General features: G+C 45.9%; 2 protein-coding genes across 2 annotated transcripts; one reads left to right on the plus strand and one right to left on the minus strand.

The window, feature by feature from the left end:
* Positions 1-4,060: 4,060 nt before the first annotated feature.
* Positions 4,061-12,726, plus strand: LOC310683534 (trypsin-like; the record flags this gene model as incomplete). The annotated part of the gene is made up of 6 exons (XM_083453466.1): positions 4,061-4,120; positions 5,043-5,124; positions 6,006-6,162; positions 7,470-7,723; positions 10,775-10,911; positions 12,518-12,726. The coding sequence occupies 6 exons, from the start codon at positions 4,061-4,063 to the stop codon at positions 12,692-12,694; spliced, it is 867 nt and encodes a 288-aa protein (XP_083309592.1). The 3' UTR covers positions 12,695-12,726.
* A 2,091-nt stretch (positions 12,727-14,817) lies between these two features.
* On the minus strand, positions 14,818-19,381 carry CTU1 (cytosolic thiouridylase subunit 1). The gene is made up of 2 exons (XM_083455735.1): positions 18,718-19,381; positions 14,818-15,720 (listed from the first exon to the last, which is right to left on the minus strand). Exons 1-2 carry the CDS (start codon positions 19,319-19,321, stop codon positions 15,164-15,166), a joined length of 1,161 nt encoding a protein of 386 aa, XP_083311861.1. The 5' UTR covers positions 19,322-19,381; the 3' UTR covers positions 14,818-15,163.
* Positions 19,382-24,124: the final 4,743 nt, after the last annotated feature.

Genomic DNA, 24,124 nt, shown 5'->3' on the forward strand with positions numbered 1-24,124 from the left:
GCGTGGAGCTGCAGCAAGAAGGGCGAATGCGATCCGCAGATTTTACAGTATTCTGGAGAGACTTGTTTATTCACTCGTTATAGGATTAATATTGGTTTTCCTTGCTAGTTAGAGATCTTTTTTTAAAAAAAGTTTTAATTTGTCATAGAAAATTGGAAATGTTTTGCTTTTCAATTAAAAAGCAACCTTTTAAATTTGGTACATCATTCATACCTTTCTCTTTTTCTACCTAGTTTAACTATTTGTTAATTATTTGGAATTTTTGTTTCATATTGTTTTCTAACAGCTTCTATTTACTCGTCACTATAGAAATACATCATCTCATAATATTTGAGGACTTAGTTGATGGGCAGTTTAGAAATGGAGCAAATAAACAACAGATATCTTCACAAGATCTTCTGAGGTTCAGCTGAGACAATGATTTGACCAGAGTCATTCTGAATTTCATGTTATTGCTGTCCCTTTATATGTAAAAAGGAATTATATTAGGGCTCATTTCAAGCCTTTTAAGGGCAATTGTTAAGGAGGTGCCTTAAAATACATAACATAACACATACACACACATTAGAGTCTGGTGTGATTATTGATTACACAAATAATGAAGTATATGGTAAAACTACCTATAGTTTACAGTACAGTCTGGCATGTATTAAATACATGTTTACTCCCACCTCCCCCACTTCCTATCAATTCTATCTGTTGCTGATACAAAATATTTTTTACTTTGATCATCAGTCTATGCAATAGACATTAGAATACATCATTTCATATCTGTAATAACTTTGGTATATACACTTTGACAAACTTATGTTGATATGTTCATAAATGTTTATCTGACTTCCTAATGTCTCAACAAACAAAACTGATTTGTGAAAATGTTACATGGGGGGAAATATGAGAGAGACATTGCACACACTTTGTAAATCAAGAAAATCTTTAATAAAAAGAAAGAATTTTTTATCTGAGTGCTTATTGTTTTATTTTTAATTTTATGTAATTATTGCTCTAATAATAACAATAATAAGAGAATTTATATACCGCCCTATACCTGGAGGTCTCAGGGCGGTTCACATAAAAAGATCGCAGTATACAAAATAAAAATAAAAGCAAAATCCCCCGCAAAATAATGTCCCCCGCAAAAGAGCCACATTTTTAAAGGGTATGGGATGTTGATCGGGTCAACTAAAGGCCTGGTTAAAAAGGAACCTTTTTGCCTGGCACCTAAAGGTGTATAATGAAGGTGCCAGGTGAACTTCCCTGGGGAGAGCATTGCACAGACAGGGAGCCACTACAGAGAAGGCCCGTTCTTGTGTTGCCACCCTCCAGACCTCTCGATAACGTCTCAATACAACCTTGTTAAACAGTTTAAAGATGAAAATGAATAAAAACTACATTACAAAACAAAAACAAAAAGGCCATATTTGGCAGGAATCAGGTTTGCATGACAGCACCAAATGAAATTTAACTGGGAATTGCAGGTGTGAAGAGTGCTAACGTGCTCAGTTTCTGCTTGTGAGCTTCCCATAGAAACCTATATATGGAAACCTGTGAAAACAGTGCTGGACTAGATGGGATTATGTTATAATTGTGCAAGGTGATTTAACTATGGAATTCGCAACCACAAGAAGTAGTGATGGCTACCAACATAGATTGCTTTAAAAGAGAATTAGGCTATGAGTGGCTGCTAGCTACAATGGACATGTTCTGGCTCATCAGTCAGAGGCAGTATGAATACCAGTTGTTGAGATTCACAAGTAAAGAAAGTGCTATTGGCCCTGATTCAACAGGTTCTTACTATGTTCTTACGTGATTGAATCCCACCTGCAAAACAGCAACGTTCTGGAACTGCCATTTCTCACCTCCAGCAAAGTGCCTAATCCATTCTTCAAAACTAGTGGCACCGCAAGTGCTAGGGAGAGAACGCATTGTGTAAGTCCAAAGAGAAAGATGAAATCTTAGAGCGGTGAACAGAGGGTCCAGTTCATTTCTCTGTCAATTATTTACTAAAGTTGTGGTAGGAGGAATAAAATTGTACATCCCCTGTCCTTACTACCTCATTATCATGGAGCGAGTTCTAGGCACAGTGCTGCTTCTGGCTTCTATAGGTAAGAGAGTTGTTGCTGGCACAGGTGAAGGTACCTGTGCTTACGGGCAGTGAGCTAACCATATGTCATTCCTATATGGGTGAAGCTTAAGGTGTTTTGTTTTTATGTTGCAATAAGTGCTGCTTGACTGATTGCCATACAATGTTAATTTAATTTGGCGGGGCATCATGACTTCCTAACAAAATTACTTTCTTTTATTTGAATGGGTTCTCATCCTTTCCAAAGTGATGTATGATCTTAAAAAAAAAAGTGCAACTTTCCAATACATCTCTTGTATTGGCATAATAAAAAAGTCACAAATCTGTATGAAATGTGCATGTGCATAGATAGATAGATAGAGTCTTTGGCAATCACTTGTAGCCGAATAAGATTGTTTTCCATAAACATGCTTTTAACAATGAGTCTGTAAGTGACTGTGGAGACCAATTCTGGAACCACACGTCTTTCCACAGTGGGGACATTGGTTTCCGGGCGGGAGTTGATCACGGTGTGGATTTGCCAAGCGTGCCTTCCTCTAAACACATTTCTCCCTTGCATATATATGTGTGTGCAAATGTAGTGGAGAAGATTTTGAACAGGTGATCTGTGTGCCTGCTGAGTCTGTTCAGGTGCTGAGGTTGAGCAACTTTGAGGTATCCTTCCTTCCTGGGGTTCCTTATATTGAAACCACACTTAGATGGAAAGTTCTTCATACACCTCTGCATGTTGCTGGATGGCATCACAACTACCGGCAAGAGAAGATGTGAGTTGTAGTTTATGGAGTCAGAGAATTCCATCAGAAATGAAAATAGGAAAAGCTGCTGCATTTCACATAGTTGCCAGAGATCTGGAACAGAAACCATGCAAATAGGGGTGGTATTTGTTATCGTTATATTAGTCTGCAAAATGTTACAGAAGCAACTACATTATTTCCTGCATTGTTTTTGTCATTTTCCTTCCATTGAAATTGATTACATAATTAATGATACAACTATGTTAGTCTCAACTATAGTAGACAGATTAACAGTTTCAGAGGAAGCCAAACTACAGTCGTACCTTGGTACTCAAATGCCTTAGTTCCCAAACACCGAAAACCCAGAAATAAGTGTTCTGGTTTTCAAACGTTTTTCAGAAGCTGAATGTCCGATGCGGCTGTCAGCTACTGTTTCTAGGGCACCTGCACCAATCAGAAGCTGCACCTTGGTTTTCGAACATTTCGGAAGTAAAACGGACTTTCGGAACAGATTAAGTTTGGTGTTTTTGTTTTTCCTATTTATTTCACATTTTTGTTTTTGAGGCTTTTTCGGTTAATTTCTTTTTGTGACTGTGTGGAACCCAGTTCAGCTACTGATTGATTGATTGATTGATTGAGTGACTGTGGAAATGGATAAAAGCCCCCCATCCAAACAATGACTATCATCAGTGCAGGTAAGGCAAAAAAATAATTTTAATTTTTATCATCTACAATACTGTCTTATTTATTTTATAGTACAGTACATTGATTATTGCTTTCATTTTATGGATCAATGGTCTCATTAGATAGTAAAATTCATGTTGAATTGCTGTTTTAGGGGTTGTTTTTAAAAGTCTGGAATGGATTAATCAGTTTTGCATTACTTTCTATGGGAAAGCGCGCCTTGGTTTTGGAACAGACTTCTGGAACGGATTAAGTTTTAGAACCAAGGTACCATTGTACATCAGAATGGAAACAATGCTGATTCTCAGGAACAAAGGAAGCCCGTGAAGGCATAAACTTGTCTCCACTGAAAAGCACTGTTTTATAAGGTCTGCCTGTGAAGGCTGAATGACAATGATGTCTGTTTCATGTGGGCAGGTCATCCCTTGGTGCTACAGCCACCAGGGGATGAGATGTATTTGCAAACTTGCTCAGATGGATTCAAGCTCCTTCTTTGGCGAGTCTCCAAAGGGAAGATATTCCAGAACTCGAGATTGCCTCTCTACAAATCCTTGCAAGGATGCAGACTTTCACTTACCAAATTAGGGATCGGGAAAGGATGGAAGCAGGCAGGAAGAAAGTGAGCCATTGGGATCTACTGCTTGGAGTGGAGCTCCAGGGAGACCTGGGCTCAAATCTCTGCTTGCCATGAAGCTCACCAGATGGTCCCAAGCCACTCATTCTAACTCACCTGTTGAGAAGATGAACTGGGGTAAACCCCAGCACATGTGCTGCCCTGAACACCTTGGAGGAAGAGTGAACTAAACATGTGTTAAACAAACTTGAAATAAGAAGCCAGTTCAGAAGCTGGAGATCCAAGTGAGTAGCAGCCAACGGCTTGGGATCCATCTCAGAACAGCCCTGAAAAGGTCTGTTTATGTTAGATCATGGTACAAAAAGTCACTGCCAGAATCATGTATTATATGCTTACCACTTTATTATTACACTTCATGAAGTGGATTAAAGTGAATAAAAGCTTTTGCCGTGATAAATTTGTGAATCTTTAGGTTTGTGAGTCACAAGACTCTTTATTGTTTTTGCTACATTGGATAGGTAATAGAGCCTAATAATAATAATAATAATAATTCTCATGTTTCAAATATATATCTCAATGCATTGTTCAAAATATTATAAAAACAACTTAAAAAAGTAAAGAAAACACAAAAGTAACAGGTTGAGTACCAATCAAGGAGGAATGGCACTTTAAGTTGTTGGAATATGCGGAGCTGGCGGGTCAGTAAGAGAACAAGAAGATCAAGGATACAAAAAGGACTGGAAAATGTTTGCAATTTTAAAAATCTATATACGTAAACTCGTGACCAGATTAGCAGGACTTGAATAAATTCAGCAGTATAAGAGGAAGTAGGAGATAATTAGTAAGAAGAGTAGAACTCATAGCTGTCAAAGTTTCCCTTTTTTAAAGGGAAATTCCCTTATTCCAAATAAGATTCCTCGCAAGAAAAGGGAAAAGTTGATAGCTATGGTAGAACTTGGTAACTTAGAATACATGTAAGAGAAAGAAAATAACGGATACTAGAGAAGGAGAGGAAGAGAAGTCCTTAGGTGTTTTGTGTGGTGTCTTTGGTTTGTTGTGGTTTTGTTTTCAATTTTTATTCATTTATTTTCTACTTATTCTTTTTGAACTGTATGTGAGAACACAAATAAAAATTACTTTCAAAAACAAACAAACCAGGATATGGATTTTAAAATCCTATGTTGGACAATAAAACAATTATGTTAGACTAAAATATCTACGTACAGTGGTACCTCAGGTTACATACGCTTCAGGTTACATATGCTTCAGCTTACAGACTCCGCTAACCCAGAAATATTACCTCAGGTTAAGAACTTTGCTTCAGGATGAGAACAGAAATCGTGCAGCGGTGGCACAGCGGCAGCAGGAGGCCCCATTAGCTAAAGTGGTACCTCAGGTTAAGAACAGTTTCAGGTTAAGTACAGACCTCCAGAACGAATTAAGTACTTAACCCGAGGTACCACTGTATCTGCTTGACGTTGATCAGAACATTTTACAAGGGACTTTAAGAGGAAGGAAGAAATGAGCAAGCCAGTAGGACTGAAAAATCGCTATCTGAACAGAAGGATACACATAGGGTTCTACTTTTAGTTTCAGTCAAGCCTGGCAAATGCAAGAGCCTTTAATGTACCTTGCACACAACACATTCATGTAGATGTTGCAGCCTGAGTGAAAGCACACCATGTTGAGGAACCATAAGATTTCCAAGCTTTGTATAACTTACTGTTCTCAACAGTACAGGACATTCACGCCCACACTCGAGCCTTCATCTTATTCCAGTAATCATTATTATCTGCAGGATCCCATCAGCATGGGGGTGGATACTTCACCTGCATTTCTGGGAAACAGCTTCCCATCTAATGAAGCACACTCTTACTGGAAGCCTCCCGTGTCAGCAAATGTGTAATATGTGATGGTATTTGTGTCACAGTGTCAGCACAGACCGGCGAGCGTATTATCGGCGGATCCGAATGTTGGCCGCACTCTCAGCCCTGGCAAGTATTTGTCTTCGGCAGTCAACTCACTCGATGTGGTGGAGCCTTGATCAATGAGCACTGGGTGCTTACAGCTGGACACTGTCTGCAAAGGCAAGTTTGTGAGGTCATAGGGAGGAAGCGGTGGGTGAGAGGGAGGGTAATGTCTCCAGAGTAGGGGAGTGGGGGGTGCTGTGGTCTAAACCACTGAGCCTCTTGGGCTTGCCAATCGGAAAGTCGCTGGTTCAAATCCATGCAACGGTGGTGAGCTCCCATTGCTCTGTCCCATCTCCTGCCAACCTAGCAGTTCAAAAGCACACCAGTGCAAGTAGATAAGTAGGTACCATTGTGGTGGGAAGGTAAATGGCATTTCCGTGTGCTCTGGTTTCCGTCACGGTGTCCCGTTGCACCAGAAGCAGTTTAGTCATGCTGGCCACATGACTTGGAAAGCTGTCCATGAACAAACGCCGGTTCCCTCAGCCTGAAAAGTGAGATGAGCACTGCAACCCCATAGTCGCCTTTGACTGGACTTAACCATCCAGGGGACTTTACCTTTACCTTTTTTTTTAACCTTTAATCTCTCCAGACACTTACAAAACACTCTAGAATGAATCGCTTTTCTTCTTCGTCATTTTTTAATTGCCTGAGATTCTGCTGCTGCACTGGGTGAAGAAGTCCCTGCCCAGAGGCAGTCAGCCAGCAGAGAGCTGGTCCTCAGCAGCCATTTCTTACATTTTGAATTCTTTACGAGTTTATATGCAGGTGGTGCTGTGGGTTAAACCACAGAGCCTAGGACTTGCTGATCAGAAGGTTGGCAGTTCGAATCCCTGTGACAGGGTGAGCTCCCGTTGCTTGGTCCCTGCTCCTGCCCACCTAGCAGTTTGAAACCAAGTAAAAGTGCAAGTAGATAATTAGGTACCGCTCTGGCGGGAAGGTAAACGGCATTTCCGTGTGCTGCTCTGGTTTGCCAGAAGCGGCTTAGTCATGCTGGCCACATGACCTCCGGAAGCTGTACGCCGGCTCCCTCGGCCAGTAAAATGAGATGAGCGCCGCAACCCCAGAGTCGGCCACGACTGGACTTCATGGTCAGGGGTCCCTTTACCTTTACTGAATTGTATTAATCATTTGTTGAATTTGTTTTTGCCTTCGTTATATGTTTTGGATGTGATTATACCGACTGAAATGTTCTACTCATTTTCAGTACCATAGCTATTATTGAGACTTGCTTTGAGCTCAGCATTGTTGCTGGAAAAGCGGGATATACGAACTATTAAATCATATCAAATCTGGGCCACAGACCCTGTCCTAGTCAAGCAAAGAACCGAGGCCAAGAATAGCATGGAAATGGTTTGGTATAAGAAGGGCTGTGCCATACAATAGTTCTGAACACCTCTGTGTCTTCGCTATTGTCTCCCTTGCAGAAATCTCATGGTTCATCTTGGGGAGCATGATTTGTATAAGCAAGATGTTGGGGAACAGTCTTCCAAAGCAATCAGAGCCATCCGCCACCCTAAGTTTGAACTCCGAACACTGAAAAACGATGTCATGCTTCTGAAGCTATCCCCCCCTGCAGTCCTGGGAGATACCATTAAGACCATCCCTTTTGCCAAGGAATGCGCACCCACTGGGACAAAGTGTGTGGTGTCTGGCTGGGGCACTACTACTTTCCCCGAAGGTAAGAGGAAAGGCCAGAGGGTCAAGGTTCCATGTGCAATGACCACTTTTGGGATAAGCTTCAAGCAGTGGCGTAGCGTGGGTTGTCAGCACCCGGGGCAAGGAAAGTAATTTGCGCCCCCTAACTCGTGGATTTGCGCCCCCTAACCCTAACCCCCAGATGTTGCGCCCGATGCGGCCGGCACCCCCTGCACCCCCCACGCTACGCCACTGACTGCTGCCCAGATGACAGCCCCCCTCTCGGCCTCACTGATGAAGGTGTTCCAGGTGCCATCCAACCATGTTGGGGACTCCACTCGGTATTTGTGTAGTGTTTACTCCTGAGCCTTTTTTTCTCTCATAGAATCACAGAGCTGGAAGGGACCCAAGGGTCATCTAGCCCAACCCCCTCAATGCAGGAATCTCAGCTAAAGCATTCATGACAGGTGGCCAACCGACCTGTTTAAAAACCTCCAAGGAAGGAAACTCCACCACTGGGAGATCTCTCCCAAGGCAGCAGATGTTTAGGATAAGAGTTTTCTTTCTCCTAGGTGGGCTGCCTTTCCAGGTGGACAAGCTCTTCTGCCCAACCAGAGGCTACTCAGGAGCAAACCACATGGAAGTTAGGGTCAATGTGGGGGGTCGGTGCCCCCTGGGACTGGTATGGCAGGAGGGAGACAAGCGGTAGGGGGGCGCCAGAGGCAAAGAGACTCCGCAGAACCAACTCAAACTAGTTTTGCCCTTCTCCGCTGAGTTCTCCGAGGGGGAAGGAAGACGCGGGCCGGCTGGCTGTAGCCGGCCGCCGGCGCCTGTCGAACCGGAGCCCCGATCGGTCCCGAGCATCGCGCCTCCTCCTGGACGGGCCCGCTCTCCTCCCGGCTTTGCTGCTCCACCTCCTCCTCCACCTCCTCCTCCCTGCTGCTGCTGCGCGGCTCTTTTCCCTCCCGCTTCCTCGAGGGGGGCCGGCCAAACGGAGACGACGATCCCTCACCCCAGCCAAGCCTCGATTGCTTGTCCCTTCCCTCTGGACTTGCGCCCCCCCAAATGTTGCGCCCGGTGCGGCTCGCACCCCTGGCACCCCCCACGCTACGCCACTGGCTTCAAGAGGTTTAGCTTGCAGCGTCCATCAACAGGCAAGGGTTTCACGAGACCTCCTGCAAACCAAGGCTAGATTCAGGTACTTGAGGGGCCTGGTGCAGTTCCTACAAAGGAAAGCATGAAATAAGGTGATGTAAATGATGTATGCTTTTGCAGACTACCTTAACCGAAACCAAAAACACCTAAATCCTGAGCACCTGCAGTTTCACAACCCTGAGCAAACTACTAAAAAAATGGGGGGCGGGGCGTAAGCTTGAGAATCAAAAATACAGTACAGTGGTACCTCAAGTTAAGTACTTAATTCGTTCCGGAGGTCTGTTCTTAACCTGAAACTGTTCTTAACCTGAAACTGTTCTTAACCTGAAACACCACTTTAGCTAATGGGGCCTCCCGGTGCCGCCGCGCCGCCGGAGCATGATTTCTGTTCGCGTCCTGAAGCAAAGTTCTTAACCCGAGGTAATATTTCTGGGTTAGCGGAGTCTGTAACCTGAAGCGTATGTAGCCTGAGGTACCACTGTAACAATTAACTGCACCGCTATTCAAAATCCAGTTAAAACGATCCAGTTTAACTAACTCAACAAAATGGATGAACTTGATTCAGCATTTTGAAGTCTGATAGCCCTTTACACTCCAATGCCCCCTTCCCTCCCAGTACTGCCTACTTTAGGAACCACTAGATTAGGTGATTTATGGGCCTGAGTATAAGGGCAGCTGCCTCTGTCCATACTGTGTTTCCAGTTGTGGGATGGGGAATTGTCCATTAAGGTGAATGAAAGTAGTGGACTCTCCTTCCTTGAAGGCTTTTAAGCAGAGTTTGGATGGCCATCTGTCATGGATGCTTTAGCTGAGATTCTTACATTGCAAGGAGTTGGAGAAGATGGCCCGCAGGGTCCCTTCCAACTCTACAGTTCTATGATCCTATAAGTGGGGCATCTCATTCTGCTCCAAGCAAGCCCTCACCTACCTCTCGCCTTACTGAAGGAGTGTCTCCACCCCCATCGTTCTACCCAGATGCTGAGGTCCAGCGCCGAGGGCCTTCTGGCAGTTCCCTCACGGCGAGAAGCTAAGTTACAGGGAACCAGGCAGAGGGCCTTCTCGGTAGCGGCGCCCTCCCTGTGGAACGCCCTCCCACCAGATGTCAAAGAGAACAACAACTACCAGACTTTTAGAAGACATCTGAAGGCAGCCCTGTTTAGGGAAGCTTTTAATGTTTGATGTATTACAGTACTTTAATATTTTTTTTGGAAGCTGCCCAGAGTGGCTGGGGAAGCCCAGCCAGATGGTCGGGGTATAAATTATTATTATTATTATTATTATTATTATTATTATTATTATTATTAATAATAATAATAATAATAAATTATTATTACTTACGGCGAATCCTGGGGGTGGCCCTGGCTGTTGGCTTCCTCCTCTGAGTCTCAGTGTTGCCCCTTGCAGAACTCAATAGGGAGGAATATGGGGGCAAAGTTGGTTTTCCTGCCTTCCACCTTACGGTTGCAATGGACCAGTGGCGTAGCGTGGGGGGTGCAGGGGGGGCCGGCCGCACCGGGCACAACATCGGGGGGGGGGGCGCGCTCTCGCACTCGCAGCTCTCTGCCCCTACCTGGCTCACTCACTCTCTCTCACTACAGTGCTGGCTGTGCGAATCCGATCCGAGCCGCCGGGTCGCCGCCCACTGTGGAGGGGAGGGTGCCAGGCGTGCGGTGCGGTGCGGTGCGGAGAGAGAGCGAGGGACTATCTGGGGGAGGGACAGTGCAGCGGGGGGGGCACAAATTACTTGCCTTGCCCCGGGTTAGGGGGCGCAAATTACTTGCCTTGCCCCGGGTGCTGACAACCCACGCTACGCCACTGCAATGGACACCAACCACCACAGCTTCTGGCATTTGTGAGGGAGGAACCTGAAGCTAAAATAGTTAAGCAGCAACTCCCAAACAGCCAGTGTCACGCACTGACCCAAGCATTCATTTTGCAGTAAATTATGCCAATGTCCTGCAATGTTTGGACACAGAGATCCTGTCAAAAGACATATGCAAGTCTAGGTACAGAAACTACTTTGCAGACAACGAGATTTGCTCAGGAAAAATGGAAGGAGGCAAAGACTCGTGCCAGGTGAGCAACAAACACTAGGTGACTATGGGTCAGAGGCACAGTGCATTGTATCACAATCCAACTTTCCTGTGACTTAGCCTGCAATCTGAACTACGCCATTCATATATAACTTATACACCACATAAAATAACAACAAAATTAAAATAAAATAAGCAAGTCACACAAATTGCAACAATAAAGGCACAAGCAAAAAGTCAGCGCATAGTATCAGGATGCAAGAATCCAGTAAAACATCATTCATGTCTACTCAGAAGTCGGCCCTATTTAATTTAGTGCAGCATATATATTCCCAGGTAAATGGAGTTAGGATTGTAGTCCAAGTCCAATTTTGGTCAGTGGAACTTCTGAGTAGGGATGGAATAGAATCAGAATCATTTGATTCAGTTCACTTCTAAATATGAACCTGCCTAATATGCATTTCTGAAACAATATTTGATTTGAAACACACAATTCCTCTGATATTTGCGCTTCTCGGAGTTTTGCAGTGCAGTTCCCCAGCTATGGAATATGTACAAAAATGCATATACTAAGATAAAGTGTGTGTAATGATAAAAGAACATGCACAAATGGATTATGTTAGGGGAAATTGCTTTGCAAAAATACTAAGCAAAATCCCATGTAAAAATGTGTATAACAGAAGTTTGCATTAAAAGGCTGGTGAATTTTCATGAGTTAAAAAAAACAAACACCCCAAACTGATGTGGAAACGTAGAAAACTGAACTTGCAGACCGGGAAATGAGAAACCAAAACTGACAGAGTCACATATCCTTACTTATGAGTAGACATGGTTAGGATTTCTCCAATGTCAGTAGCAAGCAGACTTCTATTTTTATTTTATTTTTCCTTCTTATTACTTGAGATCCATCAGTAGAAGGGAAACAAGTATTTACAATAAAAGAATTTTGAGATCCCTATTACTTGAGATCCATCAGTAGAAGGGAAACAAATATTTACAATAAAAGAATTTTGAGGCCAGGAATCTGTTTATAAAGTACCAAAACTAGACTGAGCTCATAGTTCTTCCATACAGAAATATATTTCTGCATATCCCTTCCTTCCCTTTCAGCAGTACATTTTTTAGGGGGGTTTTGTTGCCACCATTGTTGGGAGTAAGAAATCCTTGCCAATCTACTTCAGATCATCCAGCGATCTACCAGCACAGCCCAGTCTAACTTCTGCCTACTCCTTGTCTAAATCTTCCTAATTAAAAGAAAAAAAGAAAAAAGGAAGTGAGCAGAAACAGAAGGGTATTAAGATATTGGTGGGGCATGGGGGGAGAGACAACGAACTACCCAAGGAAGCAAGTATTAAGCAAGAAGAGCCATAAACCTAAAGAAAGCCATACCTGCTTCAATATGAAACCCCCTATTTCTGTACCTTTTAGATTCAATGTTCAGCTTGAGCAGGGATGTGGAATCTATAGCCCTCCAGATTTTGCTAGGCGAAAGCTCTCATCATCCCCGACCACTGGCCATGCTGCCTGGGGCTGATGAAAGTTGGAGAATCTCCGGAGGACCACAGATCCCAGCCCCTGAACTAGAGAAGTCTCACCACACCAAAAAGTTCTCCTGCTCTCTGACCCCTTTCCTCTTGTTGAATTTACAGGGAGATTCTGGGAGCCCCTTGATTTGCAACGGGGTGCTTCACGGTTTGGTGTCATCGGGAGCTGCGAAGTGTGCATCCAAGAAAAACCCTGCTGTTTTCATGGAGATCTGCAAATTTTGGAAGTGGATCGAGGAAACCATAGCTGAAAATGACACAAAAGCACCAGCCCAGGGCTGATATCCCTCAATGAAAAGCCTGGCGCAAATGCATTATTGCCTTTGCTTCTCAGTACCATTTTTCTCATGCAGAGCTCAGAAATGGGAGCATTTCCAACAGTTGCAACCTATACCCCAGCTCTCCTCTGGGATAGCTCCGTTAGTAGAGTGTGAGACTCTTAATCAGAGAGACAAAAAATTCATGCATTGCAAGGGTTGGTCTAGATGACCCATGCGGTCCCTCCCGACTTCACACTTACATGAAAAGTTGATAGCAGTTGCTGATCAGCAATAATATACAAAGAGCCTGCTAGGTCAGGCCAATTGGCTCATCTAGTCAGTGGCGTAGCGTGGGTTGTCAGCACCCGGGGCAAGGCAAGTAATTTGCGCCCCCTAACCCGGGGCAAGGCAAGTAATTTGCGCCCCCTAACCCGGGGCAAGGCAAGTAATTTGCGCCCCCCGCTGCACTGTCCCTCCCCCAGATAGCCCCTCGCTCTCTCTCCGCACCGCACCGCACGCCTGGCACCCTCCCCTCCACAGTGGGCGGCGACCCGGCGGCTCGGATCAGATTTGCACAGCCAGCACTGCAGTGAGAGTGAGTGAGCCAGGTAGGGGCAGAGAGCTGCGAGCGCGAGCGCGCCCCCCCAGATGTTGCGCCCGGTGCGGCCGGCCCCTCTTGCACCCCCCACGCTACGCCACTGCATCTAGTGCAGCATTCTGTTCTCACACTAGCCGACCAGATGCCTGTGGGAAGCCCAAATGCAGAACCTGATCGCAACAGCACAATTCTCCCTACTTGCGATTTTCAATGGCTGGCATTCAAAAGCACACCGCTTCCCACTGTGGATGTGGAACGTAGCTGACATGGCAAGGCTGTCTGTAAACCTTCCGTGTGTGCGACGACCACTTATTGAATAAGCTGCAGGTGGTTTAGCTTGTTCGGCAACAAGCAGGGATTTCACAAGATCTCCTTTGGACCAGCCAAGGTCTATCAGATTACAATTCCCAGAGTGGTTTAACAATTAACCCCTCTTCCCAGGGAACTCTTTAACAGTTGCAGCTCTAGGGGAATAGGGGTTTCTTAACGACTACCAGCAACCTTAACAAACTACAGTCTCCAGGACGCTTTGCGGGAAAGCCATGATTTTTTCCAGTGGAATGGTAGTTATTTAAATGTGTATTGCCGATGATGCCTAAGAGGTTTGTTAATATAATCAGCTGATCTGAGAAGACACGTTCATTGTGGCCTAATCTTGCAAAACGTAATTCTTACTAACATTAATTCTTATTTTTAATATAATTTTTATTAGTTTTCAATTGCAATCCAATAATAGCCTCATTATAACAATACCAATTTATAATACAATTATTAATACAGTGGTACCTCTGGATGCGAACAGGATCCATTCCGGAGCCCTGTTCGCATCCTGAGCAGATCGCAACCCACATCTGCGGGTCACGATTCGCCGCTTCTGCGCATGACTGTAACAATATTTCAAATACCTAATTATATAATTTAGAAAAGGTGCCCCCCCCATGTGCTAGAATTGATGGCTTGATTATTTCTGCATTCCAATATCTTTTTAATTTCCATGACATTCCAGTCATAATAATAATCCCTTATACAACTGTAATATTAATAACTTCTATTTGTGTTGACACATTAATTGATTTATAAAACTGCAAGTGAGCAACTCAAAACTATCTCCTTGTTCTTCCTTGTTCTGCGGCAATTACATTGGTACCTCGGGTTACAGATGCTTCAGGTTGCAGACTTCGCTAACCCAGAAACAGTACCTCGGGTTAAGAACTTTGCTTCAGGATGAGAACAGAAATCGTACGGTGGCGTGGCAGCAGTGGGAGGCCCCATTAGCTAAAGTGGTACCTCAGGTTACGAACAGTTTCAGGTTAAGAACGGACCTCCAGAACAAATTAAGTTCTTAACCCGAGGTACCGCTGTATCATGTTCGTGGTGCTTCTTCCTGTCCTTGTAAGATGTTATGTCTTCCTTTCCCCCGGTTGTTATTAACATTGATTCTGAATAACATTTGTAACTCTTTAATATGGCATCATCTATTATGAGCTAACAAAACAAAAAAAAAGGTATTTTGCCAAAACACCTCTTATTTGATTAAATTTGAGCATCCGGCCCCTCCTCGCCCCGTCATCCATTTTTGCATGATTGTTAGAACGGAAGACGGAGTTTTCGCTGCTTGACAGACTTCTCAGCAATTTTTTGGTGAACGACTGTTCCCCTTTACTCATTTTTGTCATTTTCCTCCCTAAAAAAAGCTCAACAACCACAAAAGACGGGGTACATCACTGCCAGTTTTTTATTCTGTGAGTAGATCGCAGTCTCTTGGGAGTTGGACACCCCTGATATTGAATATAATTCGATTTTAAATAACACACTCCAGTTGTTGTTGAGACAACTGCTGCAGCCAGAATGGCTAACTGTCGGGGATGATGGGAACCATAGGTAGGGACAGGCTCAGAAGTCTATGGCCCGAGGGCCTCGCTTTGCTTGCCGAGGGCCTTCCTCTTCCTGTAAGCTGGTTTCTGGCTTCTCCCCGCCCAGCAAAGCTTTCTGCAGCCGGCTGGTCTTGCCGATGCCCAGCCGAGGGAGTCCCCGATTGAGCCCTTCCAGCAGCAAGCAAGCTTTGCAGAGGGGCTGGCTGGAGAGGTAGCCGCACCGCTGGCAGGTGCCCTGGGTGGGCATGCGGACATCCTCGCGCACCGCCAGCCGCTCACCCGAGTGCACCAGGTCAGCCACCGTGCTGGGCCGCGTGGCTTCGAGGTCTTTGAGCAGGGCGCGGGTGTGTCCGCGGTAGGCGTTGGGGGAGTACACGCACTCGGTGCTGAAGTAGTCCAAGCCTTGGAAGTAAGCGTACAGCACAATCTCCTTCTCGTAGGCGTGCTTCAGCGGCTTGCAGCGCGGCAGCTGCCCCTCGCTTCCCGTCAGTATGTCTGCGCAGCGCCGGAGGCGCCCAACGTCCCCCCGCAGGAAGTTCATCAGCACCGTCTCAGCGATGTCATCTGCGTTATGACCTAAAGAATGAATCAGACAGCAGTAGTACAAGTCAACAGGACACGCACCTTCCTGGCTATCCTTGATATAGGCGGAATGAAGATCAAGATCTGCCGGTAGATTTCTAAGTACAATTAGCAGCAAATTCACAAGGGATATGGATTTCCAATTATTTATCTATAGCAATAGCTAAAAAGTTTTCTTCTTCTTTATTGCACATAGATCCCACTTTTTTATCCAAGGAGTTCAAAGTACTAGACATGGTTCTCCCCTCTCCTCATTTATTCCCCACAACAACCTTGCAAGGTAGGATAGGATGAGAAGCATCTTGGGTTGGTGAGGATTCGAACCCTTGTTTCCCAGGTTCTACTCCAGCACTCCAAGCACTATATTGCACTAGCTCTGTTATATTCTTCCCCCTGCCCAAAAAAGTAGGCAGATGTAGAGAGCTTAGGGAAAAACCAGGAGTGAATCCCCCCCTTTATTTCTGTTTTCTTTTAAACCATCTCAATAAGCCAACAACAATAACCATTCAACAATATACAAATAATTATAAGTTACAATCTATCCTTAATATTTATAAGCACCAATTAGGAATTCCAGATGGAGGCAAACTGCATCGGTGGTTCTCTGTGGTTGCCTTTCTTGTTAACATAATCGAGTGAATTTTTTTCTGCACTCAGGAGCCCCCAGATCCTTAATTCTAAGTATATGCAGGGTTGTTGTTAGGTATTTAAAAGGAGTTGGGGTGCAGGCCCGCAGTGGAAATGGGCATAGTGTTAGGATATGCTACTTTACATGTACAGATCAATTGTGTGTATGCGCTGATCTGGCCTCCTGGCAGAAGCATCACTACAGTTTACAGAGAGGGAGAAGTGTGAAGCGCTTGGTAGGTCAACACTGTGCTGATGCACCTGCAGAGCCAACCTGGTGCATCTCCACAGTGTTGAATGCTCCATCACCTCACTGTTTCCATTTCCAGTAACCTGCAGCAACAACAGCACCAGGAAACCAGGTAAATGCCACCCCACCTCCCTGTAAAGGTGGCCTTTCGGCAAATTAAGCTGGTGGGTTGTACTGTGCTTTGCAATGCAATGAGCCCAGCCTCCCTGCAAGCAAAATTTAAATGAAAAAGAATCTGGGAGGGAAGGATCAGCGATTTAGGGCCCAGCACAAAAGACCACCTTCTAACACTACCTGCATATGTCTGTGCCCCTGAGCTACTCTTTTCTGCATCAGGCACTGGCTGGTGGACCTCAGGATTTGAGTAAATTAAAATGCACAAAGTAGATCCTACCATCCTGAAGTTTGCCTATAGATCCAGAGTCAACTACATAGGGCAGACAAGGGGCCGTGCCTTCAGCAATGCCTGCTGAATCTGAAATAAGACCTAACTCGGAAGGGCAGTTACAGCTCCTGAAAAGCAAGCAGGAAGAAGCTGGTCATCAACCTTCTGCTTCATTGAGGCTCACTTTGGTCATTTTTTGCTGGAGGTTTCCTTCAGCTGCCTTGACTGTCCCAATTTCTTTCCCAGCATGCCCATCAGTTGGGCCCCTAACCAAAGGCCACGAACTGCGGCCAAGCACCCCTTTTGCTTTGTGCTGGCTGTGGGCTTCCAGCAAGCACTTGGTTGGTCAGTGCGAGAACAGGATGCTGGATTAGATGGGCCTTTGGTCTGATCTAGTAGGGCTGTTGGTCATACGGAGCAGTATGCAAAGCAAAGTCCTTCCTCACCCCAAAAATCACATTGGGCTTAGAAAAGCGGGTGGGGAGGGTTGCATGGTCTCACTATGCAAAGCGGTTTGGCCTTACTCAAGGGAGAAATGAAAAGCAAATGGGTAGCTGTGTTGCTTATAGATAATATTTAATATATATTTAATGTGTGTTTGCGTGTACGTATATTGCACCAGGGAACAGTCGCAGCAGCAGCAATCTCTAAATAGGGCAATTGTGGGGAACATGTGACCCTCCAAACTCCAACACCCATCAGGATCTGCCAGTATGACCAATGGCCTGGTGGAATACGCAGAGATGGCAAAACTTACCAGAAGATTAAGAGATCAAGATGATAGAATCTTTGTAATAGAATGGGGAAAATTTATTGAATATATGAAAATAAATTGCAAACAATTAAAAACGTTAGGACTGATATAAGCATGAGCAGTAAGAAATCTAAGGGAATTAAAAAGGATAAAATGGCAAAAAGGATAAATTAAGATATGTAGTAAGAATTTGATAGAAAAATAAGAAACCGCAGAAGGGGAGGGAGGGAAGTTGCAGAAAATATTATTGGATTTTTGTGGATTTATATTTATTGTTGAATATTGTAAAATGGAAGAACAGAAAATAAAATATTAGAAAGGGGGAAAAGAATGTATTATTATTATAATACTAATAATATTTGCAACTGGTTCTAGGACCCTTTTTCTCAAATATCTAAAGGGCTTCTCAGAAGGACGATGGGGCAAGCTTGTTTTCTCATGCCCCGGACGGAAGAACGCGTACCAATGAATTCAAGTTACAAGAAAGGAGATTTTGACATCAGGTAGAACGGTCTGATGGTAAGAGCTGTCCTGACAATGGAATGGACTCTGCTGGAAGGTGGTGAACTTTCCTTCCTTGGAGGTTTTTAAGCAGAGGTTGAACAGCCATCTGTCATGGATGCTTTTAGTGGGGATTCCTGCATTTTCAGGGGGCTGGACCAGATGACCCCGGAAGTCCCTTCCAACTCTATAATTCTATGACTTAGAAGTCTCTAATTTGAAATAGGGGAGTAAAAGTGCTCCCAATAAATAGTTATGTATTCCTGAGTTATGTATTCCTGAGCCGTGCCCTCTGCAGTTGCTCAGAAGCTCTTTAGACGGAGATGGGTAAGCCGCGGCCCTCCGGGTGCTGTTGGGCGACAGACTCCATCACCCCAGACGGCTGACCACACCGGCCGGCGCTGATGGACCTCGGGAGCCCCACCGCACCCGGAGCGCCCCAACCCGGACCCCCTCCATCCCCAGTCCCCGCACCTGTGGCGATCTTGTCAGCCCCGAGCAAGGCGGCGCCTCGGTCCAGCGCCTGCCGCCGGAAGACCCCGCAGAAGGTGCAGTTGTTCTTGAGGCCGACGTGGCGGACGATGCGGTCCATGCTCCAGCCGTAGAGCTCCTGGTAGGAGACCACGTGCAGCGGCAGCCCCAGGCGGCCCTGGTTGCGGCGCACGGCGGCCAGCGAGTCGTCCCGGTAGCCGGCGATGCCCTCGTCCACGGAGAGCAGCAGCAGGCGCAGGCCGTAGCCGTGGCGCTCGTTGAGCAGGCGCAGCACGTGCGCCAGCACCGTGGAGTCCTTGCCCCCCGACGCCCCGATGGCCACCGTCTCGCCCGGCTGGAAGAGCCGCGCCGACACCACGGTGCCGTGCACCTCCGCCTCGAAGGCCGCCACGAAGCACTCCCGGCACAGCGCCTGGCTCGTCTTGGGGCGGCGCAGCGCGGCGCGCCGGGACCCGCAACTCGCGCAGAGCACGGGCGCCGGCATCCCGGGCCAGCGAGGAGGGCCTCGTCCACTTCCAGCTGCTCGGACCGAGCTGCCTTGCAAACCCCTCCGGTCGCGTGCGTCTGAAACTACAACTCCCAGCATGCACCGCCACAGACCGGCTGTCGGGATCTGGGCCCTGCCTTCCTCTACGGTGCCCCCAGCGGTGCTTGCGAATGCGGGGCTGGTGGCGCTCACTTGGAACTGCGCTGTTCAGAGCCTAAGAGCAGTCCTTGCTAGCGCTTGCCAGCAAGAAGCATCCCGCTTGGCTTGGCGCAGCGGGCAGCCGGATGGCGCGCAGTGGCCGCTCCTGGACGTTCAATTGCAACCCGTTAAATGAGCCCAAGTTAGCCCACCATGCATCCATCCAAAACCCACAGATGGGCATAGGGTTGCCACCTGTCCTGTATAATACAGGGTTGTCCAGTATTTCAATGCAAAATGCTATGTCCTGTACAGTGGTACCTCAGGTTACATACACTTCAGGTTACAGACGCTTCAGGTTACAGACTCCGCTAAACCAGAAATAGTGCTTCAGGTTAAGAACTTTGCTTCAGGATGAGAACAGAAATAGTGTGTCGGCAGCTCGAGGCCCCATTAGCTAAAGTGGTGCTTCAGGTTAAGAACAGTTTCAGGTTAAGAACAGACCTCTGGAACGAATTAAATACTTAACCCGAGGTACCACTGTATTGATAACAGTTTTGGCTTGTTTTTCAGCACGCTCTCTCTCTCTCTGTCAAATTAGGGATCCTAACCAAATGCGGGTGTTTGAAAGGGTGTGTGAAAGGTCATGTATTTAAGCTCTGGGTAGCCAAGCACAGAAAAATACACAAATTTGTGTGTGTGTGTGAGTGTGAGACAAATTCCAAAGAAGGCACCCTGTTAGGCTGCAATAGATTGCAATGGATTGCTTTGAATTTGAATTTGTTAAATTGTATGAAAATCAATTAAAAGTATGTGGAAAAAAGAAGTCACTTTAGCACGAGATGGAAAAATTGCCACCAACTGCCCTTCCCTGCCCTGTATTTTGCCAGTACAAAGGTGGCAACCCTAGTTGGGCAATACTTTTATTAGGCTAACCTTTCTATATGGCATTTATATGTCATCTATCTCTCTATCTATATCTTGATGGGTTTGGCTCAAGCAAAGCACCGTGAGAAAAGACCATCCCACCTTGACAATATGCACAGTCTTATAGTTTGATTTCTCTATGCTTTACCTTCTTAACAGTAAGGTCACGAGGAACCAGAAATTTCCTTGATTTACTCACCAGGAAGCTAGGTTGGTAAAAAGGTAAAATGAAGGGTAAACAAAAGGTCACCATATGCAGGATTTTTGCATCTAAAAGTCCCTTCATGGAGCTATGGAGGCAGGCTTCAAAAGAAATCCAACCAGAAATTCTATAGAAATGTAGATGCAGACCAGATAGAACCATAGAATCAGGAAGTCACTCCTTCTGATAGATAAAGGTGTTGAGGAGGACCGTCCTTCAGGATGAGTGATCCTTGTTTGTTTGTATGGCCCAATAGACTTCTTATCAGAAACATCTGTATTATATTACTGTGGTCTTCTCTCTAGAAACTATGCCTAAGCACACCTACCTGGATTTCATTCTCTCATTTTGACTCCTTCTCATTGGCCAGCATGCCAACTTGTCTAGACACACTTTTGGAACCCCTGCAAACCTATTTAAGATTTTAGCATTATTCATCTCTCCTTGAGCTCCCCCTACACAACTCTCTGAAGATAGTTTCTATTCTCTGGCCCTCCAAACAATCTTTCTGCAAACTCCAGGAACTTTTAAACTTGCATCTGGAATTCTTAGGCTTGGGGAAGGGTCTATGCCTGTGATCCTGTTTTACTAATAAAGATGTAAAATCACTTTGGGCATCACCAAGCCTTATGAAGTATGGTTGATGGAGTTTTGTATTTTTATATTTTTCGTTGTTGGGAGGGGGGCTGTCATAAATTCTTGGAATCAGTATAGGGTTAGAATTTAATCAAGCCCTCTGAATCCTCAATCCAGTAGCCTTTTCAACCGGATAATGGCCAGTAAGTATGAGTTGTTAATTGAACAAAGGAAGGTGATGAGCCATTAATAAATCTGTGCCAGATGCAAATGGTATTGAGCTCCCAGTTCTCCCCATTTTTCATACTTCTATCTTATCCTCCACACAAACTGCCAACTTATTTTATGTCTACTTCTTCTTTTACCTCCTATTATCCCATTTCTTTATACAGTACAGTGGTACCTCGGGTTACATACGCTTCAGGTTACATATACTTCAGCTTACAGACTCCGCTAACCCAGAAATAGTGCTTCAGGTTAAGAACTTTGCTTCAGGGTGAGAACAGAAATTGTGCTCTGGAGGTACGGCAGCAACAGGAGGCCCCATTAGCTAAAGTAGTGATTCAGGTTAAGAACAGTTTCAGGTTAAGAACGGACCTCTGAAACGAATTAAGTACTTAACCTGAGGTACCCCATTAGCTAAAGTAGTGATTCAGGTTAAGAACAGTTTCAGGTTAAGAACGGACCTCTGAAACGAATTAAGTACTTAACCTGAGGTACTACTGTATTCCCAGTTTATTATTTTAAATACATTAACCTTTATCTTTCTAATTTTCCTTGTCACCTCCTCTGGCCTGTTCAGGCCAGATGGAGACCTCCCCTATCAGTAGCCTTTACTCACCATTCAGGAAGATGGTATTTTTAACACTATGAGGAGCCCAGGAGCAAATTGGTCACAGGATCTCCTGGCAAAGTCATCCCTTTCCAACTAAATAAATAAATAAATAAAGGTAAATACACATATAATGCTTAAAAAAATACTCCACTTATATCTCAAGATTTTAAGGTCAGTACAACAATTCACATTCATATGTGTCCACTTCAGCCCATCTGCATATGAGGCTCCTCTTCACCTTCCACCAAGAAATATAAACTTTATAAGACTTTTTATTTTCTACTAAGCATTAACATCAGTAACAATGCAGGGCTATGTTTGAATCCCCTTATGAATGAAGGAAACTGAAGCAGGAGCCGAGTCTTCCACAAACACTGGAAGAGGGCAACGGCTGAGGGCGTCGGCATGGCCCATCGATTTCCCCAGGCGATGGACGAGCTGGTAGTGGTAGGCAGCCAGGAAAACAGTCCATTGCAGCATGCGCGGCAAGAGGACTGGTGGAGTTGGTCGATCACCGGCGAGGAGGCCCACGAGCGGCTTGTGGTCAGTGATGAGGTTGAAAGACCTGCCGTAGAGGTATTCATGGAACCTCTTCACTCCAGCCACAAGTGCCAGTGCTTGTCGAGCTGGCTGTAATTCTGTTTGGTCGGAGATAGCGTCCTGGAAAAGCAGGCGAGCGGTGCTTCTCTTCTGTCTGGAAAACAGTGACTGAGGACAGCGCTGATGCCAAAAGGTGAGGCGTCGCAGGCAAGGACCAGCGGCCTGGCTTCACTGTACTGTACCAGCACACTGTCTGATGAAAGGAGAGCTTTGACCACGTTGAAGGCCGCCAGGACCAAGGTGTCTTTGTGCTGAGGAGTCGATGAAGAGGCTCGGCTACCATCGCTTTGTGGGCAGGAACATGTTACAAAAGTTCAGTCCCAGTAACGCCTGCAACTGCATCTTGTTCTTTGGGATGGGGGCCTGCTGGATAGCGTGGATCTTGGATGTTGCCGGGTGAAGGCCGGAGGCATCGGTAAGATAGCCCAGGAACTCCACCTGTGGAACAGCGATCTGGCACTTCTCCTTCTTTACCTTGAGCCCAGCCTCCTGAAACCTGGTCAGCACGGCGTGGAGGCGCTCGAACAGCTGCTGGTGCGAGTCTGCGGACACCAAGATGTCGTTGAAATACGGCACCACGCCCAGAAGCCCTTGCAGGAGACGTTCCATAAGGCTTTGGAAGATGCCAGGAGCCACACTCACCCTGAACTGCAAATGGCGGCAATGGAATGCCCCTCGGTGGGTGACAATCGCCTGGGCTTCAGCGGTGGCATCATCGACGGGCAGTTGTTGATAGGCTTGGGCAAGGTCCAGCTTAGCGAAGACCTTACCCTCACCCAGGGAATGCAGCAGGTGGTGGACAACAGGAACCAGGTAAGCGTGCTGCTGAAGTGCTTTGTTGATCATGCACTTGTAGTCGGCACGGATTCTCACCAACCTATCTGGCTTGACAGGTGTGACGATGGAGGTTTCCCACTTGGTGTGGTCAACCAGCTCCAAAACTCCTTGGGCAATCAGCTTGTCCAGTTGTTCTTCCCCCTTAGCCTTGAGAGCAAAGGGAACCCGGCGTGGCTTTAGCTTGATGGGGGTGACTTGTGGATCAAGGCTAAAGGAGATGGGCATACCTGTATATTGACCCAAAGTGCCGTCAGAAACCTCAGCAAAGTCTTTGATCAGACCTTCACTCTGTGTTAGAGATGGAGTTGATGCCGGTGACTTCCAGGCCGAGGACATCAAACCAGTCTAGCCCTAGGAGGCTTGGCCGCTGACCTTCAACCACCACCAGTCGAAGCAGGCCCGAAAAATCCTTGAAGGCGACCCGGAACCGGCCAACGCCTACCACAGGAATGTCGTTTCCCTGGTAGTCTCTCAGGTGTATGCAGTGAAAGTCAAGTTGCCTTTTGGACACTCTGGGTATGAGTCTTTTGATGGTGCTTCAAGACACGATGGACAGGGCAGACCCGGTGTCGATCTCCATGTCACACAGAGCTCCTTCAATGAGCACAGTGACGTTCAGCTTGCGTTGCGTAGGCGAGTCTGTTTGGCCAATCGTGGTTCCGGACGGGCAGTGGCAGTTGGTGAGAGCGAAACAGCTTTCCTTGGCGGACTGGAGTGAAGACTTGGACTTGTGAGTCGGTGAAGGGGGGGTGTCAGACGGAGCCGATCGGCAGACCTTAGCGATGTG

Source organism: Podarcis tiliguerta (assembly GCF_965153285.1).
Source record: "Podarcis tiliguerta genome assembly, chromosome: 8".
NCBI classification, from domain to species: Eukaryota; Metazoa; Chordata; class Lepidosauria; order Squamata; family Lacertidae; genus Podarcis; species Podarcis tiliguerta.

What these genes read in the sequence shown, in the direction of transcription:
- CTU1 (XM_083455735.1), bottom strand. Translation starts at nt 19,321, where the DNA reads ATGCTGGGAGTTGTAGTTTCAGACGCACGCGACCGGAGGGGTTTGCAA. An exon ending in GGCTGACAAGATCGCCACAG is followed by an intron (nt 15,721 to 18,717) that starts GTGCGGGGACTG and finishes TTCATTCTTTAG; the next exon opens with GTCATAACGCAGATGACATC.